At 38.2% G+C, this 12,564-nt stretch overlaps 2 protein-coding genes across 12 annotated transcripts in view; one reads left to right on the forward strand and one right to left on the reverse strand.

Moving 5' to 3' along the window:
* Nucleotides 1-425: 425 nt before the first annotated feature.
* Nucleotides 426-3,680, forward strand: LOC117576509 (solute carrier family 23 member 2). 2 transcript variants are annotated; one of them, XM_052008015.1, is made up of 7 exons: nt 426-589; nt 1,290-1,407; nt 1,475-1,627; nt 1,715-1,997; nt 2,079-2,595; nt 2,657-3,026; nt 3,089-3,680. In XM_052008015.1, the coding sequence occupies exons 1-7, from the start codon at nt 560-562 to the stop codon at nt 3,268-3,270; spliced, it is 1,653 nt and encodes a 550-aa protein (XP_051863975.1). In that variant the 5' UTR covers nt 426-559; the 3' UTR covers nt 3,271-3,680. The 2 variants fall into 2 exon arrangements, with proteins under 2 accessions (XP_051863975.1, XP_034117207.1); XM_034261316.2 differs by having other exon boundaries at nt 1,475-1,997; nt 3,089-3,679.
* Nucleotides 3,681-3,751: 71 nt separating this feature from the next.
* The window catches only part of LOC117576508 (serine/threonine-protein kinase par-1), a 39,020-nt gene continuing 30,207 nt past the window's right edge, over nt 3,752-12,564 (reverse strand). For 3 of the 10 annotated variants that reach the window (XM_052008012.1, XM_034261307.2, XM_034261308.2), the window contains 2 exons: nt 4,822-8,899; nt 3,766-4,754 (listed from right to left, as the gene is read on the reverse strand). In XM_052008012.1, coding sequence (XP_051863972.1) covers nt 4,700-4,754; nt 4,822-8,899 — 4,133 coding nt within the window. In that variant the 3' untranslated portion in view covers nt 3,766-4,699. Of the gene's footprint in view, nt 4,755-4,821; nt 8,900-9,040; nt 9,134-9,359; nt 10,599-12,564 lie in introns of those variants that run through there. The other 7 variants (XM_034261311.2, XM_034261310.2, XM_052008013.1 and 4 more) reach the window with 6 other exon arrangements.

The following is a 12,564-nucleotide window of genomic DNA, read 5'->3' on the forward strand; positions in this document are numbered from 1 at the left end:
AATTTTTATCTAATTTATGCGTACTTAATAAGTTATATAATCTGGTTGTAAACTTGTATTTTATTATTGCCTTTGTTTTAAGAAAGATATACATATATAAATGTTATTGTTCATTAACAGTTATCTATATTGCAGTATTTTCGGTACATTTACAGAGGCTTCAAAATATTTTTATCATGGACTTCTTTGATTAAGAATATCTCTAGGGAGAGTTAAAGACGCAAGACAGACTATTTGAAATAATTTCTTGTTCAGTCGCTACTCACAGTGTATAAATTCAATGCATCACACTCTCTCTTTGGTCTTGAATGCTTGCTCGCAGATGTGCGCTCATTGTCTAACAGAATATATTTAATTGAACTCATTTCGACAGTCTTTCAGCATTATATTTTATACTGCCTTCGGAGTTTACGTTGGCTAGTTTCATTTCTCTTAGTTCAGTTTCTTCCGAGCAGCCGACAACAGCAGTTGAAAGCTTTTAAAACTAAAAGTGGGAAAAATATTTTGCGACTGATTGTATTATGCCGATCATAATTCAATAAATACGCTTTTATTCGTAATGGAGCTAAATAATGTTGCAATCTGTGATGTACGAAACTACTAGTGTTTAATTTAATTTAATTTAGTGAATCCTTGAAGTATTACGTAAATGGTTATTTTTTATAATGGTTTTTTACGTAAATGGTTATTTTCCAAGATAATATTCTTGTCAATTGCACTCAATAAAAATTGCTAATCTAGATATATGTATGTATGTTTATTTTTTCTATGTAATTGACTAATAGCGAATCTCTCAAATCATTTTATAAGATCAAGCAGAAATGATCAATAAATATGCCTATAGCGCATAGTGTCACGTGAAGGGTGCTTTAGTCAGCTTGTAATAATTACCATTTGTCATCAACAACAAATTTATGCCATTTGATTTATTATCTCCACTCAGTATGGTATTTCGGTCTATAATTTATTGCTTAATTAAAAATATGTATAGGCAATAGAGTTGAGATTAATGCATTAATTCAATTGCTTCTACCCTCATACTCACGCTCAATTAATTAGAATTCCAGCACGAGTGCTAACAAGTTAGGTCTGGAAAGCTTATACAAAGTTTGATTATAATTAATGCAAGTATTTAATTGCAAAACTTTATAACAATGAAATCGAAAAGGCCCGTCGTTTGTTATGTATAATAATTTATAATTAGCTTATGCAAATAACAATTTTATGGATGCAATGATTTTTTATGGCCCAATATTTGTAACTTATTAATGTTTAAGGTTTTTTTGTAGGGTGGTCCAGGGAAACCAAATGAATCTAACAGCTCTCCAGAACCAGTGGGAGTGGCGCCTACTTCAAAGCCCGAGAGGAGCAAGCCTCAGTTGCTCTATGCTATAAATGAGAATCCTGGTAAAATTGATTAATCGACTTACATACATATTTCGTAAGACAATATGATATATAAATTTCATTGCAGTCTGGTACCTGAGCATATTCCTTGCATTTCAACATTATCTAACAATGATTGGTGCGATTGTATCAATACCGTTCATATTGACGCCAGCACTCTGTATGTCCGATGAGGATCCAAATCGCGGCATAATTATATCCACAATGATCTTCGTCACCGGTATTGTCACATACTTTCAAGCGACATGGGGTGTTCGATTGCCCATCGTTCAGGGAGGAACTATATCTTTTCTTGTGCCTACTTTAGCGATTCTTTCCTTGCCTCAGTGGAAATGCCCAGCTCAAACTGTCATCGATGAAATGAGTGAAGCTGATCTTGAAGAATTGTGGCAGATCCGTATGCGTGAACTGTCTGGAGCAATTGCAGTATCAGCCATGGTGCAGCTCGTCCTAGGTTACTCTGGACTTGTTGGAAAAATATTAAAGTATGTGACTCCGCTAACGATTGTGCCTACAGTTTCGCTGGTTGGACTCACACTTTTCGAACATGCCGCAGAAACAGCATCGAAGCACTGGGGCATTGCGGTGGGGTAAGTATTACAAAAGACAGCTGACTATGCAATGTGTTGCCAGGCCACATTGTCATTTATGTATTATTCTTGTTTTCACAGTACAACAGGTATGCTGACTCTCTTTTCCCAAATCATGTGCGATGTTACGATTCCTGTGGTTGCATACCGAAAGGGCCGCGGTCTGGAGATTCGTCAGTTTCAGCTTTTTCGCCTTTTCCCTGTTTTGTTAACCATTATTATTATGTGGGGCTTGTGCGGAATTCTCACAGCTACGGATGTTTTTCCGCCGTCGCATCCATCTCGGACAGATGTTCGCCTCAATGTGCTGACCAGTGCCAAATGGTTCTATGTGCCATATCCATTCCAGTTTGGGATGCCTTCAGTAACTTTATCAGGTGTATTGGGCATGCTAGCGGGAGTGCTAGCTTGTACTGTTGAGTCTTTGAGCTATTATCCCACAGTTTCGCAAATGTCCGGAGCTCACCCGCCTCCGTTACACGCCATAAATCGAGGAATCGGTACGGAAGGTCTTGGCACAGTTTTGGCCGGTCTTTGGGGTGCTGGAAACGGCACAAATACCTTCGGTGAGAATGTGGGCGCCATAGGGGTGACAAAGGTATGTACGATATTGTGATATTAGCATACTATGTTATCATTCAACTTATACTTTTCGGCAGATTGGCTCCAGACGCGTTATACAATGGGCTGCCCTGATAATGGTAATACAGGGAGTTATTGGAAAATTTGGTGCTATTTTTATTCTTATTCCCGATTCTGTTGTGGGTGGAATATTTTGTGTAATGTTTGGCATGATCATAGCATTCGGCCTGTCTACGCTGCAATATGTTGACTTACGGTCTGCGAGGAACTTGTATATACTTGGTTTATCCATATTTTTTCCGATGGTTTTATGTCCATGGATGCAGCAACATCCAGGTGCCATAAAAACAGGCAATGAAACGGTAGACTCTACGCTAACGGTACTGCTGGGGACGACAATATTGGTGGGAGGGTTTTTAGGATGCCTCTTGGATAATATAATACCTGGTGAGTTAATATTAACTGGTGTCTTTAGTGAGTTACAGTATTTAATATTATTCTTACAACAGGCTCTCCCAAAGAACGTGGTCTTATTGAGTGGGCCAACGAAATGCCCCTGGGTGATGATAATATTAACGATGGCACTGCAACTGATTTCGACTTTCCTTATGGGATGAATGCAGTACGAAAATGGAAGTGGACTTACCATGTGCCATTTATGCCCACCTATAAACTGAAAAAACAAAACTGAATGCCTCTCTGACAAATATGGTATTCAATTTAATTTGTCAGCAACTTAAATTCGAGTGTACAAAATTATAATCAATTTTAGATTATATAACATAGTAGATGGAAGCCAACTAACGAATATAATAACCCTGTGAACTTAAATGAAGCACAACTCTCTTAGTCTTCCGCTAAAAATTGCACAAACAATAAAAAATTTATATTTTATTACATTATAGATGTAAAAGATAATGTGGATATGGATAAAAAAAATTAAAGCATGTAAGAAAGTGGAATTGTCGATATACAATTATGTTCAATACATACTTGACATCAACAACCGTTGTGAAAACGTCTACAATCTGTCTGGCGACGGACAGGCAAAAACACTACAGGTAGACGGGGAGACAGACAGCCAGAAAATTCTTCCGAAGCTAAAACATATAGAAGCTTTTCTAACGAGAATAAATTTATTGTATTGGTAAAAAAGAGATTTTTAGTTTTTAGAATTCTTTATTTATTTAAATTATGTTGTATTTGATTTTCCATATTTAATTATTACCGTTCACAACATTCGATTTTTCTATTAACTATACTGTAAATTCGCTTATTGACTTCGCTATATCTGAATCTTTTGATTACATTAAGCATATAATCTATAATTTTTCAACAACTTTAATAGTTCTAGTAATCGAAAGAAAGTCATAAAGTCATAAAATATTGCAAAGAATTGTTCAGTTCTGTATTACCCAAAATTTAGGTAAAATTATGAAAAAAGTTGTAACTCATTTTTCGGCGCGAGGCTCTTAAAAAAACTTATAAAATACTTTAGAAACACGTGTTAAAAAACTAACATTTCCATATCTTTATAACTTCTAACTTCTTTTCTGTGCTTTCTCCTGCTTAAAAATTACATCATTAAGGCTATGACTAAAACTAAAAACGCCGAAGGAACCAAGGCACAATCATTTGAAAATCGTATAATTGATCACAATAATTATATTGGGATCATTATTGTAGCATTGAACTAGGGTTTCACTTGATGAAACATTTTTTTTTGGGTTTTTGTATTGATATTTCTACAAATACGACCAGGTCGCAATGGCTTCCGGCACTAAGTTTAAGTTTTGGCTATATTAAATATTATCAATGAGATAGGACTACATTGGGGAGAGCTTAACTCAAAGTTCGCTGTATTTTGAATTTTTTATTGTGACTACTTAAAACTTTTGCTGATTCTTATGATGGGACTGAGATTGTGGCATCAACTTTTGAAGGCCACCACTGCTAGCATGCGAGGATGTGACCGATGCTGTGGCCGAAGCTGGGGCTGAAGCCGATGCAGACGAGGAGGCAGTTGTATTTAGCGGTGTGCTTATTAGTGAGGCATGAATTGCCCTCTTGCGTTTGGAGTAATAGCAGAAGATGCAGAAGCCATTCTGCGGTGTGGAACATCAAATATTTGTAGGGCTGCGCGTGGCCGACGAGGTGCGATAACGTGAACCGGAGCTGTATGATCCGAGAAAATAATTAAGTAATGATTCATAAAGATGATATGATGTTATGCTGTACTCACCGTGAGATGCTAGATGTGTAGTCACGTACCGGTGTGCGAGCTTCACGCCTGTGGTAGCTACCAGCGCCGCTGGTGCAACCGGTACCAGCTGTCGGAGGTTCCAGCAGTGACATGGTACGGTGATCATATGGTCGAATTGAGCGTCGTCCGAGTGTGACATAACCATCCAAATGACTACTAGCGGTGGCAACGCTTCCCGAAGGTAAAGTTGCGTTTAAAGTATACGACGAGCGTCGTTTTGGATTATATGTATTGTAGTAGCCATTGGCGCCGCCAACAGTGCCGGTGCTGGGACTGGAACTGGAGGAGCTCTTGTAGCGCAGCGGCACAAAGCTATATTCGGTATGCGGCTCATACCGCTTACTCAGGAACGAAGGCGATGTATTGCGAATATCATTGAGACTCTTGCGAGGCTTGCTTGTTGCTCCAGCAGACGCGGAGTTTGAGTAGTCCAATGTTGAGCGATAGACGGGTGGCTTGAGCTCAGTACCAACGGGACTTAACTTTAGGGGCCTAAAAAACTGCTGTGCAATGTCTGGGGAATGACCGCGCGTCTCTGGTTCAGGTGCATGCAACTTATGACTGGAGCGTGCTTTTAGTGCCGCATGCTGCTCACGGTAATAATCGCGAACTGCTGATGGACCCACAATGCTGCTTGTGCGTCGTGGCTTCTGTTCGTTAAACCGGCTGTAGAAGCTTCGACGCTTAATTCGATCAATGACACTCTCGTTGGGATCGGAACTCTCAGAGCAACGTGTTGGCGACGATAGCTGTGAGGCACGGGACAGTCGAGATACTGTCGGTGATGGTGTTGCATGTAACATGTAGTTATCCTCTGAGCAAATTGACCAGTTGTCAAAGTATAACTCTGGTTCCTCGGTGGGCGACATAAATGTAGACGTCGATGCACAGTCATCTTGGTAGCTTCGCGAATCAGAAGAGTAGTTGGCAATGTTATCAAACGACGGTGTCAACAAATTGTTGCGATTAATTTCGTTTGCCGACGAAGTGCGATAGCCAGAAGTCTGAGAACTGCAGTTGTTGTTGGTGTTAATAGAATTGTTGTTGGTGACATTATCCATCGATTGTTGGCTGAAGCTATTATTGGAGGATGCACTCTTTATACCGCCTGGATAAGGCGGCAAATTGGAGTACAGTCCATTCGGGTTGCCATTCAGCAGTGCCGGGTTCGTCTTCGACCCGCGATAGGCATTTGTCATCGTGCTACCTGTATTTGGGACTGTGCTTGTCGTTGTTCCAGTTTCATTTCCACTGGTGACATTACTTAAGTCCAGCATGAGGCCCTTCCGTTTGTCCTTGTTACTTGCTGTGCCCGTTGCCGATTCTGTTCCAGTTCCGGTTGCCATGGTTGTGTGGCCGCTACGACTAACTCTACTGGTACTGCGTGTTGCACTCTGATTTTGTACGCAGTCTGGACAGACAGTTTCGCAGTTGCAGTTCACTTCGGCCATGGCTTTGCCTATGTTCTGATAGATGGGTGGTTCATTTTGATCTTCGCGGGCTTCCCGTTCAATGTTGTTGGTGGAACGTGAGTTGCACACTCGACGCTGTTCGCTACTCTCACGATCAAAACGCTTCAGCAGTCCACCGAGCATTTTGTTGACTGTTCCGCTTTGTTTTCCGCTGCTGCCGTTGGTGCTGTAATTATCTATATGCAACTCCTCAACACTTGCGGAACGTTTGGGATTGACACTTGTATTTGATTCGCCCTGTGTCCGTGGCATAGATCTTTCTCGAAGAGACCTTAGCATTGTATCAAAGCGGGATCGCTTGTCTAAACGCTTAAACTCAGCTGCAGTTTCTAGTTGCTTATCCGCCTCCAAGGACTTCTTTTTTCGAAGCCGAGTTGAAGACGACTTTTCAGGGGAGCTGCGGTCGTCGGTTGAATCTTGCTTGTGAGTACACACCAGAGTTGAACTGGGCTTCTCTGTATTAATCTTCTTTTCCTTACTCATCGCTGAGTCGCGGAGCTTCTCAAACTTCTGACCGATGGCGTAGAGCAAACCCCTACTTGATTTTTTTTCAGGCGATTTTTCCTTTGACCTAATAATCGGACTCGACTCCTTTGAACTTTCGACTGGAGGGGTTGTCTTTGTTGTCGAGGCAGTTATAGATGAAGAAGATACGTTAGTCATTACCGGAGTGGGTGTTGCTAGCTTGGATTTTTTGGAAACTTTTGTCACTTTTTTGGTAGAAATCGGACGAGATTCTATCGGTGGTGAAATGGCGTTGTCAGATGGTGTATTCAAGGGCGTTTTAGTAGAAAATGATATTTCCTCGGATGTGGACTTCGAGCTGGACGCAGTTGTCGAGGCTGAGATAGTCTCAACGGTGCTGGGAATTGCAACGCCACTTCGTGTTACTTTTCTAAGATCTTTGGGCATAGTTAGTTTGGTTGCCGGGTAGCTTTTCGGACGCATTAGACGGCTTTCTTTAAAAGAAGAGTCAATGGGGACTTCAACTGTACTATTGGATACTTTACTAGAAAAATTAGTTGGCGGCGTCAATACTGATGCCTCTGTTTGTGACAATTCTGGAGTGCGTTTGAGGGTTAGACACAGATCTTTCATGGGGTATGATTTGGGACGCTTCAATTTAGTTTCCTTAACTGCTGGTGTCGTTGATTGTGGGTCGCTAGCCTTTTCATCTGTGGTAAGAGATGAGCTCACTTCGTCTGCTGATTTCTTAGATACTTTCTTGACTTTGCGAACAAGGTTTGTTGTCGCTATAGATGTTGTCGTTGAGGAAATTGTCTTAATGGTATCGGCATCGTTACTTTTCTCTAAGCTCTTATCATTGGATTTGGGTTTCTTTAATTTTTTGATAGTGGATGTTTCCTCAGATTTGTCTGTTAGTTGCGGCTCTGTCATGAGCTGCTCCTGTTCGCTTTGTGTACGAGCGACGGAAAGCAGTTGCAGTTCCTGCAATATTTTATTGGCAATCTCATGCTTGCCCAGCTCGCTTTCAAACTCTCTGGGTCGCAGCTCATTACGTCTTTTTTCAGTGAGTTCAATATGCTGCTGTGTTTCAAGCATAGGATCTGTAAACTGTTCCAGACTTTTGTTGCGTGCGTGTTTCTTCGTAGCATGACTTGTCTCAATGTCTGCCTCTACATTTGGAAGGCTGTGCTTGCGATGCCGCAAATCCGATTGTTCTAGACGATCGCTTGATACTTCTTGTATTTCTCGAAGTGCACTTTGAGAGTCGCGCTCTCGAGGTTCATCGAAAAAGTCTGATCGCAGGAAGCGGGAGACTCTCCGCTGCGAGGAGCGTCTACGCAAGGAGCTGCTGCTGTCAGCCACGGCCTCAGGCACAGGAGCACTCTGGGCTTGTGGTGGTGGCGACAGGTAACCACTTGGTGGACGTCCCATAGCAGCGCTGTATCGCTTCTCTGACACCTCCTTCGTAATCGAAGTTCCATTGCCCGACTTGCTTAAATATGGAGAGTAATATTTATATTTGTCACTAATATCACTGGTGTAGTTACTGCCACACAGTGACGATTTGCTAAGATCATCGCGGCATATGCTGCTACTGCGACTCTTCGCGCCAGTTATCATTTTGGTAGTTGTTGCTTCGGTGGGTGGCCCCTGACTAGGTGCTCGGCTCAGACTGCGTTGATACGTAGCCGTGCTGGCAGCTGTTGTTTTAGGTGCGTCTATTAGTGATTTGACATTGTGTTTATGTTCCTCTTCCGGTTGCTCCGACAAATAGCTACGACCACTGCTCTGACTGCGTTTGTACACTTTAATGTTGGGAGTGCTGTTGGCAGTTCCACTCTGAACGCTCAGTGTTCGGGATAGTTTACGTGCTTGCGTTGGCGGAAGTTTGGCCAGCAGCTGCTCTTGGAAGCACTTTGGAAGACCCGGCGTAATGCTAGATAATGTCTCGAGATCTTTTTTACTGAGACGCAAGCGAGACAAGTCCAAGTCAGCCAGGTCCAGTCCTTCCCCGGCAACCAACTCTGTTGTGGTTGCCTTTGTGGCTATCGAACTCCTGGTGTCTATATTTCCCTGTTCAGACTGGGCCTTGCTAGCATTGTTCTTAGCGTGTTGGCCTGTGAATGATACGAGTAAAGAGCAGGATGGTGTGTAACTATAAGTAAATTCTATAATGTTGTAACACACAGACACTCATCGGGAGGAGTGAGAAGTCAGGGTAATGCTGTCGGCCCAATTTGCAAGCTATTTATACTTACTTGCTCTGGATATCTTACTTAGTACCTTTAATCCAGAAGAGGCTCGCCCACATAGGTTCCTGTAAAAATTCAGTATGTTTGCAACCAAGAGAACTTTGCAATCCATAGTATAATTGAAATATGTAGAACAGAGTAACACAAAGCGGGGTTAACTCGTTAAAGCAATTATATATTAAATAACAATTAAAAATTCGTTTCAATCAATATTAACAATAATAATGATTAGCTCACGTGCAGGACATAATAGTAAGTAAATAACAATGGTTAATCATTTGATTTTTGTTTGTTTTTAATGTATTTTGTAGTTATACAAAATTTTAAGACTTGTATTTCAATTGTCTTTTTTTAAATAATTAGTATTAAAATGTATGTTTGTATAAAAATATTGCTTATTTTAGCATTTTAAATAACATTTACGCTAAAGGCTGAGGCGTTCCTTAGGTTTAGATTAATGACTTGAAATTGTTATCAATTGTTTTTTTTTTTGTTTAGCTCAAAAAACTCAAATTTAGCGCCTACATAAATAATTTAAATCGTTTAAATTAATTTTAAATCACAATAAGTGTCATGTGTATTTATGTGTGGTAATATACGTGTACAACTAACTTTTATTATCTGTAGTACTACCTAAATTTGTACGAATACTCATTCGTCAACCTCGGCCGAATAGTACTTAGCTTACAGCTCACTTTTACTTTGCAGAGAGGAATCTTAACTGGCCTGTTTAGAGTCTATCTTGAAGAATACTAAACTTGTTTAATATTATATTAACACAAGTGTCAATTCTAATTGGGCGTTTACTTCCGATAGATGTACAAGCTACAATTACTCAATGAAGTTACTTCCCAACGTATTGTAAAAATTGAATATTGCTCGAATAATATAGTAATTTTTTGATAAATATAAAGAACAATCAGGTCCGGTAATGCTAAAGTTATGTTCACTATTTCATTGTTAGTGCAGTTAGCGACACTGAGTACTCTCTATTAGATGTCATCTTTTTGGTTTTATTAATTCTGGTAAGTATTTAACAAATTAATTTATTCATTTTGAGTTCAAATTGTAAATAGTTGGATCTACTTATAATGAGGTATGCCTTTGGATGGCATTTTGTTACCAAGGCTTTAGTATTCGTATGAAAAGCATGATTGATGAATTTAAATGAACATTAAACAGATGTGTAAAAATTATTCTTTAATCATAAACAGTAATTAATGATGAGCCAGATTTCTCAGTCGCGAGTTGCCAGTTGCCTGCATCCGCATCCACCCCTGATCGGCATCTACTCATGTCTTCTTGAGGTTTCTTGTGGTTATAACTGTGGCTGCTGTGGTGCTAGCCTTGGCTGCTCTGGGTGGTGAAGGTGGGACGGGGGAGTTCAATTGTTCTGTTGTCTTGGTTAATTGAAATTGAGGCACTGTAGCGATGGTGACTTTGGTTGATGTTGCTACGGTCGTAGCAATTCTGCACGGATTCAGATGCACATTGGTATTTAACGGACTGTTGTTAATGGTTATTACATGCTTAGTGGGCGTGGTAGTTGTTAAAGATAAACCAACTGTAAACGAAACAAGCAAGAAACGTGTAAACGGCCAAATTATGAATTTCAAATGATTAAAAATAAAAACAAAAAGAAAAAAATAATATTAAATGAAGTAAATAATTAAAGGCGTTTTTTTGGGATCGAGTAGAGGTTATAATATGACATTTGGGATTTGCGATGACAGTGTTTAAAGTTAATAGAAGAGCTCCTTTAGACGTGTAAAGTTATTGTTGTTGCTGATGATGATAAACAATTTGTTTGCGCTTTAGAATAAAACCAATTAGTAGCCGAACATTTTTGTACATTATCGTATTCAAAGTTGTGGACATTTTTAATATTGTTTACTTGTGTTTCTTTTCTTCTTAGCTTTGCTATGAATGTTGAAACATTCTTTTTTTTTTTTGTTTATAGATGAATATAATAATATAATTATTTGATATAAAATTTATATTTCATACATTTTTCTATTCTCGTTCATTTAAAATATCCCAGAACTCAGAAACTTGTTTGGTTGTTGTAGTGGTTGCTATGTATTTTTGCTGAGTTGGCTTCGGCTTAGACACAGCATTAAAAAAGATAAATCAAATAACTACATCGATAAGCTTCAAATGCATGTGCGTGCTTATGTGTATGTGTGTGCATATGCGTGTGCTTAGTGGTGTTATAAATTAATTTATTGTACAACACAAATTTGGTTTAATTATTATTAAACTAATAAAAACATGAACAAGAACTTTGAAACTCAAACAACTTGCTTGGTTAGCGTTTTTCCAATATTATTAATTTTTTTTTTGCTTCTTTATAGTCAAAAAAGTATGTGAAAACTAAAACAAATTTAAGGTAGCGGGGCCATTTGCAAACTGTACAACAATAAATAAAATATTATGTATATAACAAAATTCTTTTGGTTGTCAAACAATTTATAATTGGAAATAAAGTAGACATTTTTTGCTTTCATTTCGTAATCTTATGGGCCGTTTCATTAACGTTTTATTTTATAATTTGTTTTTATTTTTAAAATATTAGAACAAAAGTATTTGTTTTATTGTCATCGAAATTGTCTTCACTGTAAAATGTAATAAATTTATGTATGTGCTAACTTTCATAATATAGCCATTTATGTTTATTACATTGCTATTAATATTAAGTACATTTCAAAAACTTCTTTCATTTTCCCATTTTTGTATAACATTTTTTAATAACAGTTTTATCAATGTTTACTATTTTTTATGTTTCGCCAACTTCAATTATTCCAAACATAGTTGATTTATGATAACTGTGGAACATGTCGATTTATTTAAAAATATAAATTTATTTTATTGACCATGCTACATCTTATTTTTATGTAAATATGTGAAGAGTTGCTCAGATATTGGGGACTTTGAATACGATTTGACTTAATTTCGAATGATCTTCAATTGACAAATTTTCTATCATCATTGCAATATTAGGTTGCGTAAATAATGCTAAATAAATAAAATCTCTAATGTGAAAAATGTTTTATATAAAAATTGAGTAAAATAAATATAATTATATAAATAAATAATAATATGTGCAAACATTACAAAGAGAACAATCAGAGGCACATTTAACTGAGTGGGTTCGATTCTTTGGGCTACGGAGAGCTTGAAAACGTCTATAAAAAGAGCGCTACTATATAGTATCAACGCATATGAAAAAGTACATGTATGTGTGTACATAAGTATATATATATAAAATATACCCACATGTGAACTCTATAGGTGTCAGGAATCACTTGTAAATTAAAATTATAAAGCGGCAGCGGCATTAAGTGTTAACAACAAAAGTGCTCTAGGACATATAAGTAGCATTGAAATATATATTTAGATGTATAGATAAAAAGTTGATAAACATATAAACTAATGATAGTTTCTCATTTCAATGTTAGAAGGATATGCTAATTATAGGGGGTGTGTACGCACAACAAATCAAAGTTCAAATTAAAAACAGAAAATCAATT

Source organism: Drosophila albomicans, chromosome 2R (genome assembly GCF_009650485.2).
Source record: "Drosophila albomicans strain 15112-1751.03 chromosome 2R, ASM965048v2, whole genome shotgun sequence".
Classification (NCBI taxonomy): Eukaryota; Metazoa; Arthropoda; class Insecta; order Diptera; family Drosophilidae; genus Drosophila; species Drosophila albomicans.